Source organism: Chelmon rostratus, chromosome 13 (assembly GCF_017976325.1).
Source record: "Chelmon rostratus isolate fCheRos1 chromosome 13, fCheRos1.pri, whole genome shotgun sequence".
Lineage (NCBI taxonomy): Eukaryota > Metazoa > Chordata > Actinopteri > Chaetodontiformes > Chaetodontidae > Chelmon > Chelmon rostratus.
The window spans coordinates 355,230-381,024 of NC_055670.1; the positions used below are offsets into that span (position 1 = coordinate 355,230).

The 25,795-nt window shown below is 39.9% G+C and overlaps 1 protein-coding gene across 1 annotated transcript; it reads right to left on the reverse strand.

Annotated features, from left to right (window-relative positions):
* Positions 1-11,699: 11,699 nt before the first annotated feature.
* Positions 11,700-13,612, reverse strand: LOC121615881 (ADP-ribosylation factor-like protein 4C). The gene has a single exon (XM_041950374.1). It carries the CDS (start codon positions 13,015-13,017, stop codon positions 12,439-12,441), a length of 579 nt encoding a protein of 192 aa, XP_041806308.1. The 5' UTR covers positions 13,018-13,612; the 3' UTR covers positions 11,700-12,438.
* Positions 13,613-25,795: the final 12,183 nt, after the last annotated feature.

Sequence of the window (25,795 nt, forward strand, 5' to 3'; positions counted from 1 at the left end):
CAAAAACACTGTCACCCATTGCACTTTAAGCACTGAAAGCAGCTGTGTCCTCTTCCTCAAGCATTCAGTTTATGAAAATGAACATTAGCCAAGTGATTACAAACCACAGATGCAACAAGGAATAATCTTGTCCTCTCTGTAGACTACTCTCCTTCCCACCAAAGGGTGATAATGACTTCTTGATAACATCAGTGAGGTGTGAAGCTTGGAGTCACACTTTTGAATGGTGTAATTTGCTTTTCCTCTTTCACATGCCCATTTGCTCTTTCTACCTGCAGAATGTTATCATGGTAACATCCTAAACTACATGCATAAAGACAAAGACTTCAATGAGATTAGGGAAGCACAGAGCCACATCTGATGGAAGCAGAGAAGCCAGTGAGCACATGAAGATGGAATATACATTGATATTTAGCTTTACATCTCCAAATGTAAAAATGCTGTCAGTAAATGTAATGAATGATTTTCTTATAATCCATCTCTGAGTCAAGATTTGTGTGTAACATTTCTGATTAGTATCTTTGGTGTATGTTCACCTCAACAGGGTGCACTGGTTGGAAGTGTTAGAATTTTTGTTGTGACCCCGTAAAACATCTTTAATGACCAGAATTTTTAATATCATTTCATTTAACATCAATCAGTAAATTGGCTCACTGGGGTCGAGTAAATCCAACATTAAACATTTAACATTGTTGAACTGTGACACTCATTTGCACTGTTGACCAATAGCAATCCATCACAACAGTGCTGACCTATAAGGGAATGGAGAGCCAGAGAGTCCAAAGTGGAGGAAGGTATTTTAGCTGTGTTACACCTGACCTTTTCCCTATCTTTTGTTTTACATTTTCAGTACTGCTCCACAGAAGAGTCTTGGTTTGCAGAAAACTATCAGACAGTTGTTGGTTATCAAGCTTGTTAGCTCAGTCACAGTCAGTAAATATTTATTGCATAAAATGATGTACAATCAGAAGAGCCAAATGCCAGGTGGAGTAAACAGCCCAATAGAAAATATGGTAGAGAGAGCCTTACTTTAGCATCCGTAGCTTACCAACTAGCTCTACAAGTAATTACTACCTCACCAGGCTTCTACTGCATGAACGCAGATGGAGTTCACTGTGTTACTTACTGGTGGGACCTCGCCTAGACTTTTATCAAGATTGACCCATCAGAAGACTGTCCTCACCAGAGGAAGGACGGCATTGGCCGTTTCTTCAATCACTGAAATAGACCTGTGGGCGCATTTTCCTGTCAAGTGACCGCTAATAGTTGTGTAATAATGAGGATACTATCAGTAGCAAAGTACAAAACCTGTGGAGCTAAAGGGAGGAAGCTGGGGTGGATGCTTTGGAATGCAACGTGTACAGCTTTGGAGACCAAGAGTCTATAACAAATCATCTTCAACGACCCGTCAATGCTGGTGTTTATTAAAGCTTTATTCATAATCCCCACCATCCTCTACATATGCACTGTTTTTTTTGCCAGCACCTGAGGAGCTCTGGTCAAATTGTCAGACCTGTTGCAGCTGGTGTTCAGACTGAAAATAGTATGTTAAAAAAAACATCAGTGGCTGTGTTGGTTTTAGTGTGTTGCTTCATGTACCAGAAATTAAGTAAATATACTATCAGACACATTCAGGATTCAGTAGAACATGAAACAAAATAAGGACTGAATCAATTTCTATTTAGTTTTGCATTTTTCCTTACCTATTTTAATGTTCTGTCCTCTTCTTCTTCTCCTTCTCCTTTTCAACAAGGTCGTAAGGCTGATTTTTGTTGGGGGGTTTATACAAATCATTTTAACTGGGTGTTCCTTCTAGCGATAACCAAGCAGTTTTTTAATTTCCTAAAATTAACCGGAATTTAACCATATGTGTGACAGATCATAACAATCAATCATTTTTTTGGAAGAGTCACTTTTGCTACATCCACACTATGTTTAGATAATAGCAATGCTTCCTCAAAAGAAGTCAACATGCAATTAGCAAAAACCACAAGTCTTTCCATCCATAGACAAACAAAGCTGTTTCAACATCTCAGCAGCTGACCAGTGAGTCTCTGGCTGATATCAAAACAGCCCTCGCCTTGGCTCTGCTCATATGGCATATGTCAACAAAAAAAACACAGGTCATCACACTGGTATAAAAGCATTACTTTTGAAGGTTTTGAGCAATGAAAGGAAAAGGCATAAACACACAGATGAAGCATTGAAAGCACTGATATAAGTCAGCTTTGGGGTCAGAAAAGTCTCGATAAGTTATATTTTGGGTCAGTTTCCTTTGTGATATAACCAGGACAAAATGAGACACAGTTAAAAGAAGTCCAAAATCATTCTTTATTCTTTTACTTAACAAATCCTATGATAAGACCAAAGTCAAGCAGGTGTTGTGACATCACATCTACCCTGTCTGTGGCACTCACACTTACTTCACAAAAAACCTCACAAATTATTTAAGATTTAAGTTTTTAGATATTTAGTTTTAAAAAGGCTAGGTATTATCTTAAAACAGCTGGTCATTGTAGTTTTTAGCAAACTTCACACAGTGGGGGAGTCAGACGAGTCGACTTGAGTGAGAATCGAGTTGCAAATTTGAGGACTTGAGACTAACATGGATAAAGCACATTTTGACTTGATATTCATGACTTGAGATTTGACTTGGACTTAAGACAGATGACTTGAAAGGACTTGAAAGCGAGACGTATGTTGATACAAGAATAAGTGGGCATTCACACTGAAAATGTGAGGGCCTGCATGATGCACTGGTGAGACAATTAAACCACAGCCAGTCTCCTTTCCTGTCACAAAAACTCTACAGCTGAAATTAACTCTTCTTTAATATCAGATCATTGGCAACAAATCATTTTTATTTAATGATCTGATAACTGCAAAGAATTTGTGTTTTATGTTCTCAGTTGAGAACAGCACTGTCATTGAAAATCAGTCAGACAAAACAGGAAAGGAGGAGGCTTGCAGCCATTTTTTCTACACAGTTGGTGTGTAATGACATTGACCTGGGTGAATTTATATGATTTTAAAAACCTTGCTCTTGAGCTCGAAGCAGAATTATCAGTGGTCATCATTGCCTTGTATCGACAACCAATGTATTCATCTATGTTGTGCAGGAATTCTCAGAGCTGATCGCACTTGGTGTCACTAGATATGACAGATTAATCCTGAATTGTGACCTGAATATGCATGTCAACAAAAAGAATGACTCCAAAGCTATGGAGCTTGTGAATTTACTGGACATCTTAGAAATGACCAACATGTAAATGAAGCCCCTCATCAGCATGGTAGCATTTTGTACTCTGGAAATAACAACAAAGTTAAACGCTGACAATATTTCAGTAGAATTATCAGTTTCTGAGCATCACTGTGCGTGTAGACACCAACCTAATCTTAACAAAGGGGATTTCTTGTTCAAGAGTTTCCTAGATGGCATGGCTGAAGCAAAGTTCTGTAATGTTGTGAGATCATATGAGCCACACAGCCATGACTGCTCTTTAAACGACATGGCTGGACATTTCAATTCCTTGTCATCTGCTTTAAATACTGTTGCTCCACTAAAGTTTTAAAAGAGGTCTTTTTCCTACTTCCTAGATGCCTTTAAAACAGCTGCTATAAAATCCTGACCAAAGAAACCCAAGATGATCGATGGTAGATGGTAAACTGCAATTTCCCAGCTTGGGATAATATATAATACTATAATAATAATAATATGCTAAAGGAACTTAATAAAATAGTCACCTCAGACTACTTTCTGATGGAAATAAGGTCTAAATTATTGTCCTGTTAGACCTAAGTGCAGCGTTTGATACAATACAACAATCATATCTCAATCAATTGCCTTGAAAAGTTGGTTGTCTCAAACTGGTTTAAAGCACGAGGTAAGGGAGAAAGTTTTACGTCAGTCTTGGAGGTCATGTGTATTGGCCCATTATTATTCTCACTATATATTCTGTCACTACATCATCAGAGAGCATAATGCATGTTTCTATTGTTATGTGGAGGACATGCAGCTGTACATCTGTGCTGAACTAAATGATGCTGCAGCTACAGACTCCATTACTAACTGTTTTTTGGCAATAAATCATTTCTTGAAATTAAATGAGGACAAAACTGAAATCCTACTCAGCCCTAAAACAGAAAGATTTAATTCAGGGAGTTCATTTCCCCAGATTATTAAACAGCATTTCTCTGAGTGGAGTATGCACACATGGCAAAATACTTTTTGAGTGTTTGTCCATTATGTCTCAAATTTGCTGGTTGCCTAGTATTAAAGGAACAGGAGAGCTTGAAGACCTTTTATGCTTGTATTTTCAACCTTAATTTTAGCCAATTTTAGCCTTTTCGAAAAGCACCATCGCATATTTATAAAAAACACATGTTCAATTTGTCTTGTTCAAATCATTGTAACCAACATGAAATTAAATGTGGTGTTTTTGACTTTATTTCATCTGCAGATCAGATGTTGCTATTTTGTTGTTAACAAGCCTTTCTTCTGGTTTGCATCTTTCATGTTGTTTAATGACAATAGGTTTAAAACATTTGACTTTTAATAGATTCCCTAATTTTTCCCTACTTTTTCCCTACCTTTAATTGATTCCCTTAAGCCCTACTTGTTACATAAGAACACAAGAGCGGTTGTGATTAGATGAAACTATAACTGAATCAGCTACTCTTGCTACGTTTCATTAAGTCAATTACAACCTCATTACAACCTCCTGACATTTCAGTGATTCTGTGGATCTTTTTGAAGAGCATAGGAAAACTGCTCTGGAGTTTATTAGCTCAACTCCTAGTAGTTTAGAGCTCCCACTGGAACACCTCAATGCTGAATTCACAATATGCCAAAACATTTAAAGGGCCTGTTTTTTTCAGTAAAAATCAGTTTGTGTTTATTCTGCCAAGCTGAGCCCCAGTGTGCTTTGACCTCTGACCTCACCCATCCCCCCATCAGCTGACAGGCTGCAGTCTCCCAGAGAACTCCTCTCAGTACAACTGTGAACTCCTGCCATGTTTTTGATCAACACTCTGAAAACCTGTCAGTGTTGAAGGCGTTGTATTTTCAATATATGGACCCTATACTTAGACAAAAAAGGCAATTATTCCTGCTTTCTCTTCTTGGAAACACAACATCTATCGAAAGCATGTTGGTTATTATCGCATCTTCACAGGTGTTAAATTTGAGGATCTTAACTGCTGTGGCAGTGAGAGAATTGTGACAAGAATGTCTTTGTTAAAGGATTTTCCACATGTCAGGCAGTTACAGGATTTGAAACATTGCTATCAAGGCCACTAAACAACATATGTCACTACAACAAACAGAAGAGCCTGTGACGCAGGCACACTTCACATTTTAGGTTATGTTTTAAGTAACAGATGAAAAAAAAGTGGCGTGGAAATACAGAAAAGGAAGAAGAGTAGGAGATCCTCTTGAGGAAAAAGGTGGACAGCTCCATTCTGATGTGAAATCTGCTCCAGATGTGAACTGCTGTGGCAAGTCAAGAAATAAGGTCAAGCAAATCAGAGATCTAAACTGGAAACCAAGCCAAAGACACTTTAACAAGAGCTAAAACAGGTGATGTTTTTTTAGGATAGCAATGGAGAAGTTCTTTAAAGGTCACATTTCATGACCAAAAACGTGTTGGGTTAAGATTTCAAAATAGATCAGGGTCATTGAAGTCACAAAGCATTCTCAGGCTTTATGGAGAAGAGGAGAGCGATTAGCAGAATGCACCTTCTGTTGTAAAGCCCAGACCTGTAAAGGTAATGGTTCAAAGTCTTTTAATAACTGGGGCACAGGACCAGGTGTGCCACTAACAGGCAATAAACCCATTGTGCTGACAGAGGCTCATAAACACTGTGGGTGGTTGTGAGTGTGTTGGTGGATGTGTTTTCATGCACTTTAAGTGACCTGGTTACTGCTGGCTCTCTGTTGAGTCTGTATCTCAAAACCATTTCTTCTTTAAGAGGTCAGATTTCAGTTTAATCCAGTATGTACTGTATAATCCAGTATGTATGTGTTGCCAAATTCTTCAAATTGTAGTTGTTGCTTGAGTTATGTGACATTATGAAGTTGCAAACACATTTCGATGATGTTGGCATGTCAGCAGTCTAAGTAATATAGCACAATTTTATTGTTCCACACGATGATGATTTGAAATCAACATAATCAGTGGTTATGGGTCTGACTCAGTTTTCTTGTCGGAATAATTTTTGTCAAAAGTTCTGAAATTCTGATTTCAGTGATATCCAAGACTCTGCATTACTGTCGAAAACACTTCCAGATGTGTTTCATTTCATAGGTTTTTTTAGGTCTTTTTTTTTTTTTTTTTTTTTTTTAAAGCAGATTTAGGAAATTTTAGTGTTTTAGGAAATCTGAGCTTTGGGTGAGCAGCAGATTCTCCTCACTCTGGGGTCTCTTACCCAGCAGTTCATGATGAATGTCAGTTTGGGGATGGTGAAAATACCAGTGGTTGAACACTATACTTGTACCTTTCTCAACTACTTCCATTTTATGCTACTTGGTACTTCCACTTCACAACATTTCTTGTTTACACACAAAACAAGCTTTAAGTACAACACATCGGTATACATTAAACTATCCAGCAGTATATAAAGTACCTAACCAAACCAGCTACAACATTAAAGAATGCTCACAGGAACCATTTTCCTGTTTTATGAAAACCTTTATTTTTGATACACTGTTTTGATAATTTAAATTAGGTAAAGAGGGCTGATACATCCTTCACCACTGAATAATACAGTGTATTAAAAAATAACTGGATTCACTGAAAATAAAAAACACAATGTTTATTCTATATAATCATACTTCAGATGTTGATTTTCAATTGACATATTATTTGGCGTTGACAAGATAGACAGGCTACTTTTTTATTTAGACTGTGTCAGTTGGAAAGGCCGTTGACGCCTTTATGTCTATGGAGAGTGTTAAAATTTACTCTGATCTAGAGCAGCCCAAATTGTATTCATGACGAAAACATTTCTCAACAAACCCTGTGTATGGCTCTGACGATACACTGAGACGATTCAATAGAAACTGTTTCAACCATACCAGATCCCTTCTTGACATCCCTGGAGGTAGACATGTAAAAGTACCTGTGAAATAAAGAACAGGAAAAAAAAATCTAATCTGTGGACTGAAATAACAACTAGTTCTATATTATTTTTGTAAATCAGAGAAGTATCAAGTTAGTGTCAGGCTTCAGCAAAACAACAGAACAACAGAAAACAAACACTCCAAGATAACAATAATGCCAGAGTCTCTGAAAAACTGCAGGATAATAGAAACAAGAACAGAGGAGAAAGAAACACTGAGACGGTGAGTGGGAGGAGGCTCAGAGAGTGAACAATAACTGGGGCAACAAAATGTCTGCCGCATTTCCATCTGAAAGACGTTTCCTCTGCAAGAAGGAAGCCCCCTCTCTGTGTGTGCTGGGTGCTGGCTGGGCAGGGAAGCTGGCAGATCCCTCCCTACTGCTCCACATTACCAAACATTCATCTGACCACTCCGACTTCCAGATAACCTCAACTTTCCTCTTCACAACATCAATATCAAAGTCACAACCTCAAACCCAAGGTAATTTATAATTTACCCAAGGAAACTGTCCATCACACTGTGGACAGACAGCGGAGCACCTTCTCCCACAGGCTGCTACAGCTCCGCTGTCGAAGGGACAGATACAGGTAATCTTTCCTGCCACATGCCATTACACTGTTAAATGACAGCTAAAAAAAAAAAAATCTCTTTTGTACAATACTTCTTATCACTACTGTTTGCTACTTTTGATATTTTATTATATATAGTTTGTTCTTTATAGTCCTATTTCACAAATTTTCACTTTTTTTCACTGTGTGTAATGCTTACAGTCACGGTACACATCTATCTAACCCAATATAAAAACTAATCGCCTATTCATCTTGTGCTCTTGAAGTAAATTTACATATATTTTTTAAACTGAACTTTGACATACACAACTGCTCACTGTGGACCAAACTGACCTACTATATACTGCTATACAAACTGCTATAACAAAAAAAACCCCCCCAAAAAACCAAAAAAACAAGTGGTATCAGCCAATATGGATTATATACGATTTCTCTCTTAAAATAAAACCTGAAAAGAGCATGTGTTTGGACACTTTCAGCTGCATTGCAAACATAAAATGTGACTATCCATATGTTTTTTTCTTCCTGCAGATGATGGATGTCTGTTGGAAAACTTAATGAGCTGCCCTTAATGCAAAATCTTACAGGCCTCTTTTGTTGTCCAATCATTCACTGGGGGAAAATGAACCCTGGTGCCAAAATGAACGATCAGGATGGTGGTGGCTGAAGGAGCCTGTGTGTCCCTGAAGGCTTGTCTCCATATACAGTCATGTTTCTGCTCTCAGACTAAACTCCGGCAGCAGAGCGACACATTCTTTAGTCTGCTACAGAACACATCACAGCACAGAGAGAATAAACCAATACTTAACACAGCACGATGTTTGGAAAACCTCACTGCCTCTCTGTCTCAACCCACATGTCTACAACAGTGTCATCCTATTATCTTAATTTCTGTGATTAAGGGAACATAAAGACACACTACTCTGTAGTTTGTTTGCTCGGACAGCTCTGTTACTGCTTTAAGTAGATAATTGGAAGAGGAGGAGAGAAAAAAAGAAGGAGGCAGTGAGGAGTTCAGAAATTCAGTCTGCAACTTATTCTGACTTGATAGCCATGGTATGTACTCACGTCTATTGTCATTGGATGCTGGAAGGAATTAGCTGATGTAAACACAACCAACAATTAATATTCAAGCAAAAAATATACTTAGTAGTCAACCAAGACTACTACATTTTCCTGACAAGCAGCCCGGGAGCAAAGGCGGGTCAGCATCACATTGTTATAGCACCACTGAGCCGTTTAAGCTGGGCAGGCACTATGTATTAAGCCTGATTTTAACCCATAATTGATGACCCCTGACAAATTTTAGAATTGGGGCCAGTTTCTGCCAAAAGTCTGCCAGTTGCTGATTAATGCAGACTGAAATCAGTTAGATTTCTGATATGTCTGACATTTTGGTTGGCTGCAGTTTAAGGAATTCCATGGTCCCATATCCCTGATTGCTGCTGTCAAAAAAAAAAAAAAAAAAAAAATCCATTATAGACTGCAGTTGAAAGTTGACTTTTGACATTTTGGATATGTCATCACTTCATCATCTTATCCTATGAGATATTCATGTAAAATTTTGTAATAATTAGTGCATGAATTCTTGAGTTATGCCTCAAGTGTGCATGTGTGGTCACATCCTTGAGTAATACATTTGTCAAATTTTTTGTCATAATTAGCATATGAGTTCTTGAGTTATAGCCAAAAATGTGTTTTGTATGGTCACTGTGACCTTGACTGATCAGATTTTGCTGATACAGATTTGCATCCTATAGCCCAAGTGAACTGTTGTTCCAAATTTGAAGAACCCTAACCCTAACCCTATTCCCCCAAAGCATTCCTGGGACATCACTTTCAAAAGAAAAGGACAGAGATCACTGTGAACTTGGCCTCTGACTACCAAAATCTAATCAGTTCATTCTTGAGTTCAAGTCAACATTTTTTCCATTATCCCCTGAGATATCATGTTCATTAGAGTGGAATATAAGTCATGGACAAATGGGCTACCTGAAAACATAATGTCTCTGCAACACCATGGCTGTCACCTGTGCAGAGGCATAATAAACTGGCACAAACATGATAGGTTTCTGGTACTTCAGGGCCTGAACTGTAATAGTGACTATTTTAAATACAGCCACAAGCATAGATTCTTGGTTAAAGCCATTTTGCAGCTAACAAAAGGAAGTTCTGTTTGTCAGTTTTTTAATAGCCTTTGTCTTCTTCCTCCCACAGGAGCGATTTCTGTTCATTACGTTTCATAGCCTTTGATATTCTTTTCTTATCCTCCATTTGGAGCGTTTTTTGTTATATGATTCCTTTCATGATGTGTTTTATTCGCTAGTCATATGTTGTTTGATCATTATCCCTAGAATAATTTCATAGCCATTTGTTTCACACTCAGCGAAGAGGTCACTGGGTTATGTTTGAATAAACCTGTGAACTGTGAATCTCTGCATCTGAGTCCTCTTTTGAGTCAGACTGGCCAAATTGTAAATAAGGTATGGCCATTTTCATGCTAATTTTTTTGGTTAATGATGTTTTTCGACAAATCTTGCTCATTTATATTAGAAATTGTATACATATTTTGGTGTTGATACAGTAAAAAAGTTATTTTCATATTGCTATCATAATGCTTCAGGAGGCATTTTTTTGTAAAGCACACTGAGCTGTCTAATTTTAAGTCAACTGGACTTACAGTGTAAAGGGCATGGCCTTTCCAAACAACATTTTTACTTTTTTGGGCCTTAAATGTCTGGCTGATTGGGCTCATATTTCTTGAAATTATTTATTTTTAAAGAAAAAAGAAAACAACTGTTTCCAGAGTCTGAATGGAAAACTGAAAGCTGGTTTCTGTAGGCTTCTGTCATGTTAAAATGAATACCATTTGAGTTTTGGTCTGATGCTCAGACAAAACAAGACATCTGAATATGTCAGTTTGGGCTTTGGGGAAAGTTGTGATGTGTAACAGTTTGCATATATAACAGTTTATGAACCATACCAATTCATCACTTGATGGAGAAAATAATGGGTAGATTAATCCACAATAATAAAGTAATTTCTAATTCATGTGCACAAACTGTTTTTCCCAGATATCTAAGTAGAAATATAAACTTATTTTAGCTTCAAATACTGCTGCGAAGCAGAAAACATTGCCCCCAAATGCAGATCCATAAATTCCACAAACAAGCTATGAGAGCCAAAGGTTCACTTCACGTGCAGATTAAAACAGAAATGTGTGCTGAGGGTATTTCAATATCTTGCACTTCAGACATTATAAGGACTTCCTCTTATTTTACCTTCTGCAAGCCCTCTGAATTATGTGACCTTTGACCTCTCCCTTTAATCCTCAACTGATGCTGGGTTCAGACTACACAATATTTTTGCTTGTTATGATAGTTGCTATAATAAATTCCTGCCATCTTGGCCAAGAGACATGACAGACTACACATTGCTCTGCGACCGATCAACTTGTCACCTTTCACAACATGTGTGATGTCACTGGGAAGGAGGTGTAGGGACACACTTCTGGGAACAACATTGTAAACAAGCAATGGCAGTGTGTATGAAACTGGCTGTCATAGGTTGGTAAAGGCCTACAAAAGTTTTGTACGAATGAGCGCTCTGTGGTCATATTAGTCAACGTTTGGAAGACATAGTGGAATTCGTAGTGGAAAGCAAAAAAATTCTTACATGCTTTTTGTCGGGATGTTGTGAGGCATTCCAGATGCAGCATTGGTAGTCCTTCACTATGGCACAAAAAGATGTCATGCCCAACGCCCATTGTCATTCTGGACCCAATGTCCTGTATGTGCTGGATCCGGTTATAATTGGGCTGATATTGCATAGTCTGAATTAGTGCATTTTGATAGACAAATCAAATCAATGTAAATCAACGGTTCACAGGTCCTTATTGTGTTAAGTTGTTTTTATTGTCCCACTTCCTGATGTCACTGTAATCTTTACATCATTATTACTACTTATTTGACCACATGGTAATGAAGAAGTCACTCAAAATCATGGATTTTAAATCTTTTAATATTCAAAAAATAATTTGATTTTGGCTTCTGAGTACATAAACCACCTGGATCTGCTCCCTTAATAATACAGTGTAGTTCTTTACTGTTTGTTTGGAAATGAAAAGTGCAAAGTAGTGGACTCTTTGTTCTCAGTCCACCATGTGGAGGAAAGGCTACTTTAATGCTCCAAAAAAAAAAAAAAAAGTCTGCATCACATCCATAATCAAAGACTGATACTGCAGATGTCTACCCACCCCACAACAAAACAAAACAAAACAAAAAAACAAAAAAAAAAAACAAAACAGCACAGGACAAGTGTCCAATCCACCTTCTGCTGACCTCCTTGTGTGGATGGAAATAACAAATATTTGAGCCCATAAAACTCTTCAGTGACCTACAGCACATCTTCAGAATCAAACTGTTTTCAAAGTCCATTATAAACCAGCAGACAAAAGGGCCAGCCTCTTTATCTTCCTCAGTGCTGTAGCTCTGAGTAGTCATTTCAAGTTTCATTTAATAGTTTGTCTTTTTGGTTTACCTTAGTATGTATTTTATCTACTGCAGCCAGTGAGGCAGCCTCCAGTGTGCAAAAGCATCATTCACAGCATCAAAGCGTTGAACAGCTTTAATCCAAAGAGAGAATATCTTTTAAAAATAACTGCAAAGTAAACCTGTTTGGGGCAACACTGGCAGAACCTGGATTCCTTAAAGTAAATTGGACTGACACTGTCCAAAGAATTAACATCTGTTACCGCTTCTTCTTCTGTTTTAGGGATTTCCTCCTCTTCAGTATCATTTCATACAGTTTGTCCATACCCTCATGAAGCCCCTCACCTATTATAGCACAGGCAGGTTGGATGTGATAGGTGGTGGAGGGGGTGAGCTCGTGCAGAGCCAGCTGCTTCTCAATATCTGACACTGGAAGAGATTTGGGCAGGTCCTGCTTGTTGGCGATGACCAGCAGTGGTGTCCCTTGATTCTCAGCAAATTTGGTGACTTTGTGCAGTTCAGTCTTGGCCTCCTCCAACCTGTCAACATCCACAGAGTCCACAACGTAAATGATCCCATCAGTGCACCGGCTGTAGGACTTCCACAGGGGCCTCAGCTTCTCCTGGCCTCCCACGTCCCAGAAATGACAACTGATGCCCTTTGCAGTGCTGTTACTCAGCTTTATTTTTTCAGTGTTGAAACCAATTGTTGGAACTGTGTTGACAAATTCATTAAATTTGAGTCTGTAAAGAACTGTGGTCTTCCCTGCAGAGTCCAATCCCAGCATGACGATGTGAAGAGACTGGAAGGCAGAGATGTTGGAGAAACTGTTGCCCATTTTGGCATTTATTTATTTAGTTTTTCTTCTGTTTTGTTTTTGCTTTTTCTACCTTGTGCAGCAGCTGCAGGATTTTTTTTCTATCAGCGCCTCTGGAAAAAATAGCTCTGGTGCTTAGATCCCACTCATTAATTCCTAGGTTGAGGATGTAAAATTCCTCACGTGGAGACTGAGGTGGTGCTCAGGCCCAGGTGCGGTCTGGATGATTGATCGGCTCTCCACTGGCCGTCAGCATTAGTTGAGGACGCGTTGCGCCTCGGTAGGTCGCAGCGCGCCGTTCATTAGTATTCTCCTCTCGCGCTCATATCCGTTTGGCGACGAATAAGCTCCACAGTTTTATCACTCCTTCAGGACGGTGTGGACGGTGTTTGTACTAGAAAGGACAACGACGATCAGAAACCTTTACGTGCCGGAAATACCCCTCTGTATCCTCTGCAGTGATTCGGTCCTCTCCAGAATCCAACACTCTCCCTGGAAACTGCGCACAAATAGATTGCAGATCCTGACTCTCGTGGTCGAATCGAGAAAATAACTTCCACCGAAAAGCAACTGATTCGTTCACTGGTTTGCATCGGGGCTGGTCGCTGCAGCTGCGCTGTTGTGAGTCTGACAAAAACAAGACCGCAAAACAAGAGGCGGCTCTGCTTCGCTCCACCCCACCGGGACATGTGCCAATGAGGCTGCGAGCGTCTTCACAGCTACAGTCGCGATCCGGTTGGTGAGACACATCAATAGTACGCCCTGCAACTTCGTTCTAAGCACCACATTGTAGAGATCTTAGTCTTCGAATAGATTAAAGGCTAAACAGCCCGCCCCGTGCTGTCAGAAACAGAAAATGATTTAAGTTTAAGCAAACCAAAGTTCTATCTGTATTTTGTGACAGAAAGAAAGCAAGATGAAACGTCTGAAATATAATAAGATGCGAACGAATTTTGTAATTATTTTACAATAATAGAGTATTGATGACTGTGGTCCTCCAGAACTTCAGGAATCAATCATTGGCAAGCTACCTACGCCATCTTCTGGTAGCCTATGAATGGATGAGAACATGAAGGATGAAGGATGAGCAGTTTCAGAGGAACTTAACTGTTATTGTTTTAAAAGAAAAAAAAAACTATTTGAAGCTGACATTTAAAATTAGAAAACTAAATGTGCTGAGATTCTTCAGGGTACATTTTTCCTTTAAATTTTTAGAGTAATATGAATGCTCTAAAAAAAAAACCTCAACATAATAAACTGAGAAAAAAAACAAACTTTTTACTACATTTAATTCACCAAAGACCAAGTTGAATTAAAACTTTTTTGGTGATTGACCATGATTCTTTTTGACAGACAAACAGACTGAGTAGAAAGAGTAAAATCTTGTGGAAAGACCAACGACTAAGTCATAGTAACTGCCACCATGAGATTCAACATTTGTGGTGTTAAATGTCTTGATAAATATTGAATGAAATTTGTTACGCACAGTCTTAATATAAGAACTTTGGTGATCCTCAGTCTTTTCATCTGGCCACATCATCAGGTCAAAATTTTCATTTGTACAAAACTTTGGTTGAGGATCAAATACCTGCACAACAAATGCCATTCCCTTTAGCCCCAGCTGTACTTCGTGTTTGGTGATATGTTGGCATTTGAATGGGCTAAACTAAACTTAGGGTAAACATAGTAAACGTTATATCTGCAAACATTGTCATTGTGAGCATGTTAGCATGCTCTGACATTAGCATTTAGCTCGAAAGACTGCAGCGATGAAGTACAGCCCCGCAGGGTTGGTAGCATGACTGCTGACTCTTTGCCTTGATATTTGTACAGTGCTGTGAATGTGAATATATTGTGCATATTTGTCACACTTAAATGTTTCAAACCATCAAACACATTTTAGTATTACACAAAGATAACCTGAGTAAATACAAAATGCAGTTTTTAAAGGATAACTTTCGTTTTTTACAACCTAGACCTTATTTGTAGCATTAAATACGCCCATTTACTCACCCAGACAACTTTAGTGGCATTTGGAATCGTTTTGAAGAAATTAGCCCCAGAGGAGCGGCGCGTATATCCGTATAATGCGAGTACTCGGGGCACCCATGCGCAGCCTCTATATAACGCATAATCTGCAGCGAAACACGTTCATATTCCAATATTTTGTTATGATATGCTGGTGCTATTCCCCTCTGAGCCGGCGGTCGGCTAGTTTAGCTGTAGTTTTGGCACAGCTATGGTACGTTATTGCGTATTCGTAGCCGACCGCTGCAGAGTTAGCCGTGTTGTGGCTGGCTGCTCGCAGCGCGCGGTGTTCGGTAATGACATCATCCACGTCAGAGGTAGTTGTCTAGAGACGCCGGATGTTGATAACATGCCACCACGGGCATGTGTTTAGGGGGCAATTACTTTTTCACATAGGGCCAGTTAGGTTTGGACAGCTTTTTTCTCTTAATAAACAAAATCGTCATTTAAAAACTGCATTTTGTATTTATTCAGGTTATCTTTGTCTAATATTAAAATTTGTTTGATGATCTGAAACATTTAAGTGTGACAAATATACAAAAAAGTAAGAAATCAGGAAGGGAGCAAATACTTTTTCACTGCACTGTAGATGGGCCTTGGCGACTTCATATAATTCCTGACACAGTGCCAGCCACCTTCAACGCAATTTGAGACCCAGTCTGCCACTTTGTGTGGGTCTGTGAGGCTTTTTTTGTTTTTCTTTTGTTGTCGTTGCTGTTGTTGTTAAAGTGTCTTTTAAAATGTCTGACTTGTTTACTGGAGGGCACTTTTTAGACTTAAAACATGACTTAACACAAATGTACAACACACACACACACACACTGGGTGAATACATTATGCAACCAACATGTTTGAATGCAGAACTTCATAAGGATATTTACAGAAGAAACACTGAATGCCTCTGCAACTGTTCTTCACAATTTAAACAATTTGAACAGACCTGGTGTACCTGAATTGCTAATAGTGGTGGTTGAAAAAGTGTTGAGGTTTTTACTCAAGGGAAAGTCGCAATATCACACTGCATAAATACTTTATTACAAGAGAGTCCCACATTCAAAGTATTATAACAAATTTATTTAAAATATCAAAAGTAAATGTACTCATTATGCAAACGACTGTTACTGTATTTTTATAATGCATACCTGGAATATTATAACAGAGGCACTGTTGTAAGCAGCATTTTTCTGTTGTCAAAGCAAATTTCAACAACTCCAAATACAACTAGGTAATCTTATCCACAGTACATCATATTTTATTATCTGGGCGTATTTTTTATGTTTAAAATAATTATCTGGAAGGTAAGTAATAATTGTCATTGTCAGGTGAATGTAGTGGAGTAAAAAGTATCAAATGTTTTTCTTTTGTTTATTATAGAGAAGAGGTGTAAAACAGCATAAAATGGAAAAACCAAAGTAAAATATAAGTAACTTAATTATGTACATGTGTGCCTCGCAGACAAAAATCACTAATTGAGCCTTTTGATGAAGTTTATAGCACAAATATCTTTTACTACGTTCATCCACTAGATGGCAAAGTCTAACAATAAAATGTTGGCACTGTGTTTTTCTCCCACATTTAGCTGTCAGATGTTTTTATTTCACCACAACAGTGTGTACTGATCTTTGATGTGAAATGAATCTTAAATAAAATTCCATTTCTAATCCTAACTTAATACACATTTCCTCCCAAAACGGACACAGAGTAAAGTCTACACAGACAGCAGAATAGCTAATTGTTATGATGGAAGTGTGGTTATTAAAAACAAAATAAATGCAGAGCGAGGTCTGAACATGTTTATAAGACACACACACACACACACACAGAGAGAGAGAGAGAGAGAGAGAGAGAGAGAGAGTTCAGGTAGAGTAGCTGTTACCTGTTTCAACAAATAGTTAGTGTACATGTGCACACACGTTTCCAGCCTCTCTCCTTCATCACTGTTCCAGAGAGAATACCTGCAGGAGCACCACTCCACCCACATTTTCTTCTCTCTAAATAAATGCACACACACAGCTCACATGCTCACACATGAATCTTTCTCTCTTCCTTCACACACATGCATTCACTTTACTGTAGATGGAAAAGCCCTCTGCTTACTGCATTCATTCCCTGAGGCCTGATTATTGTCATTACCAGGGGTATACTTGAGGGTGAATGTAAATAAACTTCATTACCCCTGTCTCAAAAGCAGAAATAGCATCCAGGATTTCTGTTCCCTTTTATTGTTTTGATATGTAGTGTACTGATATACTAACCCACCACGAACACCTGTGAAAACCTGAATGCAATTAGTGATCATCTGTGTTGGTGGTCCAGTCCAGTTTGTTGTTGAGGTGCATGCCCAGGGGTCCGTTTCACAAAGCAGGTTCAACAAACTCTGAGTGTAACCCTGAACTCTGAGTTGATCTACTCTGAGAAAGGAAACTCTGAGTTTTCGATTCCACAACAGCAGATTTGAGTTAGTTTGATTAACTCAGAGTAGGTTCACCTCGAGTTAAGCGCGTAGCAGGCTGCCTACTTCACGCCACTGGAAATTAGACATTTTAATGCGCTCATACTGCAAATATGAACACGTTTTTAGACGGAAGTCCAACACCGCTGCAGCTGCGAAGGAGAGGGAGACGGCGTGGGAGAACATTGCTGCTCGGGTCAATGCGTGAGTATAAATGTAGTCCTTTGAAATCACAATAATATTACAGGGCAAAACTGCTTGAATGGTTGCCTATTAATTTATTTCATTTAGGTGCAATCCAGCAGCTTAAATTGAAATATAAAAACATGGTTCAAACAGGTAAGACCTCTGCATGATCTCATGGAGGTAGCTACCTCATTTTGATCATGTTTTACATTGTAAAGTAAATATTAATCATTGTTAACGAATGAAATAAAATTTAAAAATGAAAAAAAGTGTTCTCATCTATATCATGTTATGTTAAATAATTAAGCCTATATTTAAACTAACACAGACTTTTACTCAGCTAACAGAAAGAAGGCAGATGCACGAAGAACGGGTGGTGGCCTGAAACCGATAACTGTCTGGAAAAGCAAGAACATCGTGGTCTGATAACTATCTCCCGACGAATATTTAATTCTCTGCGCAGTATCGCTGCACCTTCATCCACGGGATCATGATCAAAAGATGTTAACATGCCACGTTAACGAATAAAGTCACCACCTATTGCGCCTAATGGACTCCCACTGACTGATATTTTTAATGATTTTTTTTAATAACAGACGGCAGAACTATGCCAAAACTCGTCTGCCGACTGAATGAATGAATGAGGAAGTGAAATACGGTGTGTGGTTGAAAGAGGGCGGAGACACAGAAAAACTCGAGGTTCCTTGAGTAAAACCTGGTCCCGACCAGGTTAGGTTCATAGAGTCAGTTACTGCGGTAACTGACCCAGAGTTTAACTTACCTCTGTCTGTGAAACAGGCTTGAGTTACCCCTCTTTCTCTGGTTTGACTTACCTTCCTATGTGAAACGGAAAACTCAGAGTTTCCCTCATTTCAAGGTTAACATACTCAGAGTTTTCAGTAAACCTGCTTTGTGAAACGGACCTCAGGTGTTTGTACTCCCCCACGATCTCAGTGTCCAAACACTAGATGTTTACTGGTGTGATCTGTGACCCCTTCCTGAGGAAGTCCATCGCCATCAGGAAGGGGTCAGAGTTATGCACAACAGCCTTTTCTGGTAAATCTTCAATGTCAAGTGTGAAGTAAGTTTTCCATCAAAGTCTGGATCATACGGCAAACTGAAGTCAAGGTCTAGTTCCAACTGCTCTTTATTTATTTTAATCAGCACATCAACAAAGGCTGGTCGTGAACTTAGTTTTAATTTTCTAACCTGGTCTGGTGCAACAACACAAAGGATCATGGGTTGTGGTGAGGATGCAGCTGCCATTGTGCTAATGAAAAGAGACATTTGTGATGGAAAAAGGTTTTTAAAATATAAATATGAACTGTTCAATTACATAGAGTAATAAAAATAAAATAATGGATTAATAAAGAACTACTCAGCATTGACTAGTCTCAGTTCTGTTTCACTTGGGAGTCAGCAGTATTTATCTTGTGTGCTGAGAGCGGGACTGTATCATTGAGACCAGACTGCAGGTAGATCGACAGACTTGTGTGGCTGACAACTCAGGGCCGATGATGTTCCATATGCTGAGAGCCATAATCCTAACAAAGGAAAGACAGGTTGTTTTTCACGAGGTAGATCTGTTCTATTTTGCAAAATTTAGACAGTCCACCACTGACTCCGACACACAGAAACATCCCACAAACATAGTCTGTGCCATAAATGGTCACCTTTGATGTCTGGTAGATTGTGTTACTGTGCCACTGGTTCATGATTTTTTAAATGCTGTTTGAGATGAGAGAACACAGCAGATTTAGAAGAAGGTTGCTGAATGTGCATAAAGGACATTTAAATAACACAGACTCCTGGCTCTGCTCTGCACTTCTTTGAAGTTGTGCCGTATGATATCTTGACAAATGAGTTGTCAAGGCACTAAGCGTCTGAAATGTACATATGCAATCATTATAGAGGCATGGAAGGGGGCTAACTCTGGAAAGTGGCTGTGCTGCAGCCTGTAGTGTTTAAATAGTTGTATTCTGGAAGTGAAAGAAGCTGAGCACAACTTGTACTGCCAAATCATACTGGAGCCAGCAACCTGAAAGGCAAGAAGAGATATCAAAAAAAGTTCAAGTTTAAAACCTCCATCAAAAACATTCAAATCAGCATTCCTCATACTTACTAATGAGCACAAATTCATCAGATTACAAATACATGAACATGGGATACAGCTAACACTATTTCACAATAGCTATATGTGTCCTCCCAAGGATTTTTAACAGTGTCTATACATAGAAAATTGTATGCATTAAATGTATATTAAACAGCTTCTTTGCCTGCTTCAGGCAGCAGCACCAGGTGACATCCACCCTGAGGAGGATCAACACCCGCAGAGCTACAGGACCGGATAAGGTGTCAGGCAAGACTTTGAGGACATGCGCTGACCAGCTAACAGGAGTCTTCCTGAGGTCCGTTTCACAAAGCAGGTTTACTGAAAACTCCGAGTATGTTAACCCTGAAATGAGGAAAACTCTGAGTTTTCCGTTTCACATAGGAAGGTAAGTCAAACCAGAGAAAGAGGGGTAACTCAAGCCTGTTTCACAGACAGAGGTAAGTTAAACTCCGAGTCAGTTACTGCAGTAACTGACTCTATGAACCTAACCTGGTCGGGACCAGGTTTTACTCAAGGAACCTCGAGTTTCTCTGTGTCTCCGCCCTCTTTCAACCGCACACCGCATTCATTTCCTCATTCATTCATTCAGTCGGCAGACGAGTTTTGGCATAGTTCTGCCGTCTGTTATTAAAAAAAATCATTAAAATTATCAGTCAGTGAGAAGTCCATTAGGCACAGTAGGTGGTGACTTTTTTCGTTAACATGGCATGTTAACGTCTTTTGATCATGATCCCGTGGATGAAGGTGCAGCGATACTGCGCAGAGAATTAAATATTCGTCGGGAGATAGTTATCAGACCACGATGTTCTTGCTTTTCCAGACAATTATCGGTGTTAGGCCACCACCCGTTCTTCGTGCATCTGCCTTCTTTCTGTTGGCTGAGTAAAAGTCTGTGTTATTTTAAATATAGGCTTAATTATTTAACATAACATGATATAGATGAGAACACTTTTTTCATTTTTAAATTTTATTTCATTCGTTAACAAAAAACAAAACATTATATGAACACAATATAACCAATTTTACAATGAAAGGGAGCCACTTAATATTTACTTTACAATGTAAAACATGATCAAAATGAGGTAGCTACCTCCATGAGATCATGCAGAGGTCTTACCTGTTTGAACCATGTTTTTATATTTCAATTTAAGCTGCTGCCAAGTGCGCTTCTCCCCCGCGGGATTGCACCTAAATGAAATAAATTAATAGGCAACCATTCAAGCAGTTTTGCCCTGTAATATTATTGTGATTTCAAAGGACTACATTTATACTCACGCATTGACCCGAGCAGCAAGGTTCTCCCACGCCGTCTCCCTCTCCTTCGCAGCTGCAGCGGTGTTGGACTTCCGTCTAAAAACGTGTTCATATTCGCTGTATGAGCGCATTAAAATGTCTAATTTCCAGTGGCGTGAAGTAGGCAGCCTTCCGCTTCCCCGTTGCCATGGTGAATCCTTAAATCGGGGTTCCATTGATGCTGTCTTTTTAAAGTTGCGGTGCACGCGCTTAACTCGGGGTGAACCTACTCTGAGTTAATCAAACTAACTCAAATCTGCTGTTGTGGAATCGAAAACTCAGAGTTTCCTATCTCAGAGTAGATCAACTCAGAGTTCAGGGTTACACTCAGAGTTTGTTGAACCTGCTTTGTGAAACGGACCCCTGGACATCTTCAATCTGGCCCTGCAGCTGTCTATGTCTATTGCTGTCTATTTTATGTCCACTGGGTGGCGCATGTTAATTAGCTTTTCGCCAGGTATATAGGTAGGAACTATGTGTTGTTGGTGAGGGGTCCAACCCGGAAGGGCAAAGGGTTTTCCTCTACGCTATGCTACGCTACGGTAAACGCTAAGCGCTATGCTGGCTTATTTTTGTTGGATTTTGGCTTGTGACTACTGTGCTTAACCTGATGTATTGGACTCGTGGAATAAATGGATCACCCTTGATTCAACAAGTTGACCGTTTAATGTTTTGCTCAGATCACAGTAAGTCAACAGAGTAGTAGCAAATAACTTTCGGTAACATCTAGCCACCACCCGCGTCAGTGACTCCTCAGTAGTTCTGTATCAGAACAGAACTCCTTTAATATCTTGTATATATCAAAATCTGTGAATGAAAATCTGTCAAAATCTTGAATGATAATTTTGAGTCCTTTTTGGACAAATTATCTTTTTTTATTGAAGACAAGAATAAATGTAGCCAGTAATTGTAACAATTACTTCCTAGACTGCGCACACACACACATGCACGGAAATGACAGCTAATCTTTAACTTACAACTAAGACAAAGTAAACACCAGACAGAGTGAGACAGGGACAGCTGCCCCCCTTCCTGCTCCCCCCTCTTCACATGTCTCCAGCCCAGCGGGCACTTCCCCCCTCTCTAGACCACCTTCACCTGCCCCCTGCTCCCCCACACCCACATGGACTGTTCCCAGCACCAGCCCCCCTCCGCCCCCCACCCTCTGCAGCACATCCCAGTCCCCCCCTCACTCCCCCCTCTCCATCAAATTGGACCAGGTGAGGAGAGAGCTGAGGCGACTGAAGCAGAGGAAATGTGCAGGACCAGATGGACGCGTCCTCTACTTGCTGCAACGGGCACTTCTTCAGTGCTTTCAACACCATCAGACCGGCACTGCTGAGGGGGAAGCTGGAGGACACAGGAGTGGATAGACATCTGGCTGTCTGGACCATCAGCTACCTCCCTGACCGTCCACAGTGTGTGCAAATGCGCAGCTGTGAGTCAGAGGGGGGAGCACCCAAGGGCACTGTCCTCTCACCTTTCTCTTCACCATCTACACCTCAGACTTCACCTACAACACAGACAGCTGCCATCTTCAGAAGTTCTCTGATGACTCTGCCATAGTGGGCTGTGTGTCAGATCGAACGAGCTGGAGTACCGGTCCACCAGTCATTATGGACTTCGTGGACTGTTGTGAGCGCAACCACCTGTGCTTGAATACCAGTAAGACAAAGGAGATGGTGGTTGACTTCAGAAGGAGACTACCACACTTACCAGTGAACATCCAGGGGGAGTACATTGAGACGGTGGACAGTTTCAAGTACCTGTGCAAGTTCAGATGTCATCGGGCAGGCAGGTGAAGCAACTGGCAGAAGCGTTGTGTGTGATGCTGGCAGTCTTGTGTGCTGAAAGAAAAAAAGAAAAGAAAAAAAAGGGCTGTGGATGTGCTCCCCAGTGGCACAAATGGGCTGTTGATACTAAGAGAACATGAGGTAACAAATATTTGAACATTGCATCGGTACAAGTGACTAGCTAGCTGCATATTTTCTTACACATGATGTTGTTGCTGTATGTTGAAAAATCTTGTAGAGGAAAAGTAAACAACTGTTTGTTAAATGAAGATATACATTTTTATCAGGTGGTTTTAATCACTACAACTGAAATCAACAAAAAGTCAATATAGCTCCTTTTTACATCTGCCATCAGTGGCCTCTGAAATGACACACAGTGTTAATGATAGAGCCTTCTGTTAAAAGTAATAAGCACATGCCACATCACTGGATCAAAACTGGGCTGGAATTAGCCCCCATAGTTACACAACCTAGGCTATTGAGTGGCGTGGACATATAAGCACCCCGGTTTGTTATATAAGTGTTATATGTCATGCCATATGTTTAGCCATCCTAGCATGTTTACATTGAATAGTAGGATACCAAGGATTTATATACCTGTTGCATTTCTTCTTGTGTGGGACAATGACAGGAGGGGATTCCATGAACTTCTTCGGATGGATGTGGAAGACTTTGTTGACTCGCTTGGAAAGGTTGCACCATTAATTAAAAAAAGGACACCAACACCAACAGAGGAGGGGCATCAGCGCCAGCCAGCAGCTGCGATTCATCACTATTGATAATCATAAGATTCTATGTGAAACATAATGATGGTTTCATGTGCAATGTTTTATTTCAGACACACAGTAACTTCATAGGAGAGTCATTCAGATCACTGAGGAAGGAAGGAAGACCATTTGAAGGTATGACATTTGCATTATAACACACTGACTAGGCAGCATGCATAATGCATCAAAATTATAACTAGAAAATTCCCTCTGGGAAATTTTGAAAGGGACACGGTGTGTGTTTAAGCCGACAAAATTATCTACGTTTTAAAGTTTGAATGAAGTCTCTAGGAGAAACTATGGTGAAGCAGCGGACAATTGAAAAAGGCTGCAATTTGAGGAAACAGTAGATATCAGAGGTAGTCAGTACCTGATTAATGAACTGGTCCCAGCTGTGTTTCTGTGGCTTTCTCCTTGTCTGTCTCTGTTGATAACTGTGCTAACAGAGCTAATAGAGCTAACGGCGTTAACAAGGGGGCGGGGGGATGGGGTTTTCATTATGCATTTGTCTGTGTGTGTGTGTGTTTATGTATCTGTCATTGTGTGTGACTGCGTATGTGTGTGTCTTCGTCTGTTTGTGTGTGTGTGTCTGCTTGAACTACACAAGCAGCCCAACCAGCTCCTACATGGAGATGTGTATGGTATATATGTGTCTGAATGTGTGTGTGTGTGTGTGTGTGTGCCTGTGTAACTTCTGCCCCACCTGCTGATAATTACCTCTGCACCTCTCCCACTGTTTACCTGTTCCTGTTCAGTTTTGACGTGCTGTTTTTAATCACTTTTTAGCTGTTGGTTAGCCCTTTTTGTGTGTGCATTTGTGTGACTACTGTCTCAACCTCTTTGGCAAAGCGCTTTCTGAAGCTGAGTTTAACCGCTTGTTGGACGGAGATTGTTTTCAAACAATGCCCTTGTTTTGACTGAGCTCGTTAAGATAATCATTCTCAGGCTGGTTGTCCTGCAGATGTGTGTGCGTGGGTTATTGACAGGTGTGTGTGTAAATGACAGTTGCACCTGTTCCCTTGAAAAGCGGCTTTTTCGCTGTCGGTTTCTTCCGAACAACTTGCGATTGTGACAAAACCGTAGCTGCTATCAAAAAACCGATTACACTGTGAGATGCGGACAAGTCTGGGCCAGATGTACGTGTGTTTTATGTCCAGATATTCTTTAGAAAAATGACAAAATGGTCGATTTAAAAGAGTTCGGCGAACCTCCTGAACTAAATCCTCTGGTGAGAGAACCGTACCTCCTATCAGAGTGTACTATAGATCACTGGACTCCCGAGACCTTCCTGAGTCCGAATATCATCTCGTTTTATTCCTGAGACAACAACTTTTGTTTTTATGGCGATCTAAAGACAAGAGGCATTTCTGCTTTTCTCACAAAACAGCTCTGAATTTTTACATTGGAGTCAATGGGAGAGCAGGAGGGAGTTGGCTGCACACAGAGTCTCACTATTTAAATTCAGTACGTCTCTCGGCTTTTTCGAGGACATCACATGAAAGAGGACAAGTTTGTCTACAAAAGATCCCAAAATTATGTGTCTCCTATTCACCGTTTGGATTTTACGGCAATTTTAGAAACACATTTCAGGTGATTTCTCACCGGCTGTCTCACTCTAACTTATGACATCACCCACTGTAGAGGGAGAAATTCTGAGCATTTTTGTGAGAAACTTGATGGTCTTCAGATGGTCATAGCTCGAAAACCGTAAGAGATATCAAAAAATGTGCCGGTGTTCATTTTGAGCAGACAAATTTATCTACGTTTTAAACTTTGAATGAAGTCTCTAGGAGAAAGTATGGCCAAGCTGCGGACAATTGAAAAAGGCTGAAATTTGAGGAAATTTCCCCATTCATTTCTTATGGGAAATTTATCGCAGTTGTTCACGTCTTACGTCGGCCTTCGATGGTCATAGCTCGAAAACCGTAAGAGATATCAAAATGTGCTCCGCCCCGAGTCACTGGCTCCTGCAGCTATTTCATAGCTGTAGGTTCGCCGCGGGATAGTAATAAGTGACTTGGAGCGTGCCCCGTGTCCCTAATAAGAAGAAGAAACGAGCGGGATAGTAATAAGTGTACAGCTATTTCATAGCTGTAGGAGCCAGTGACTCGGAGCGGTGCCCCGTGTCCCTAATAAGAAGAAGAAGAAGAAGAAGAAGAAGGAACAC

Bases quoted from the DNA above. Each gene is read 5' to 3' on its own strand.
- LOC121615881 (XM_041950374.1), bottom strand. From the start codon at position 13,017: ATGGGCAACAGTTTCTCCAACATCTCTGCCTTCCAGTCTCTTCACATC.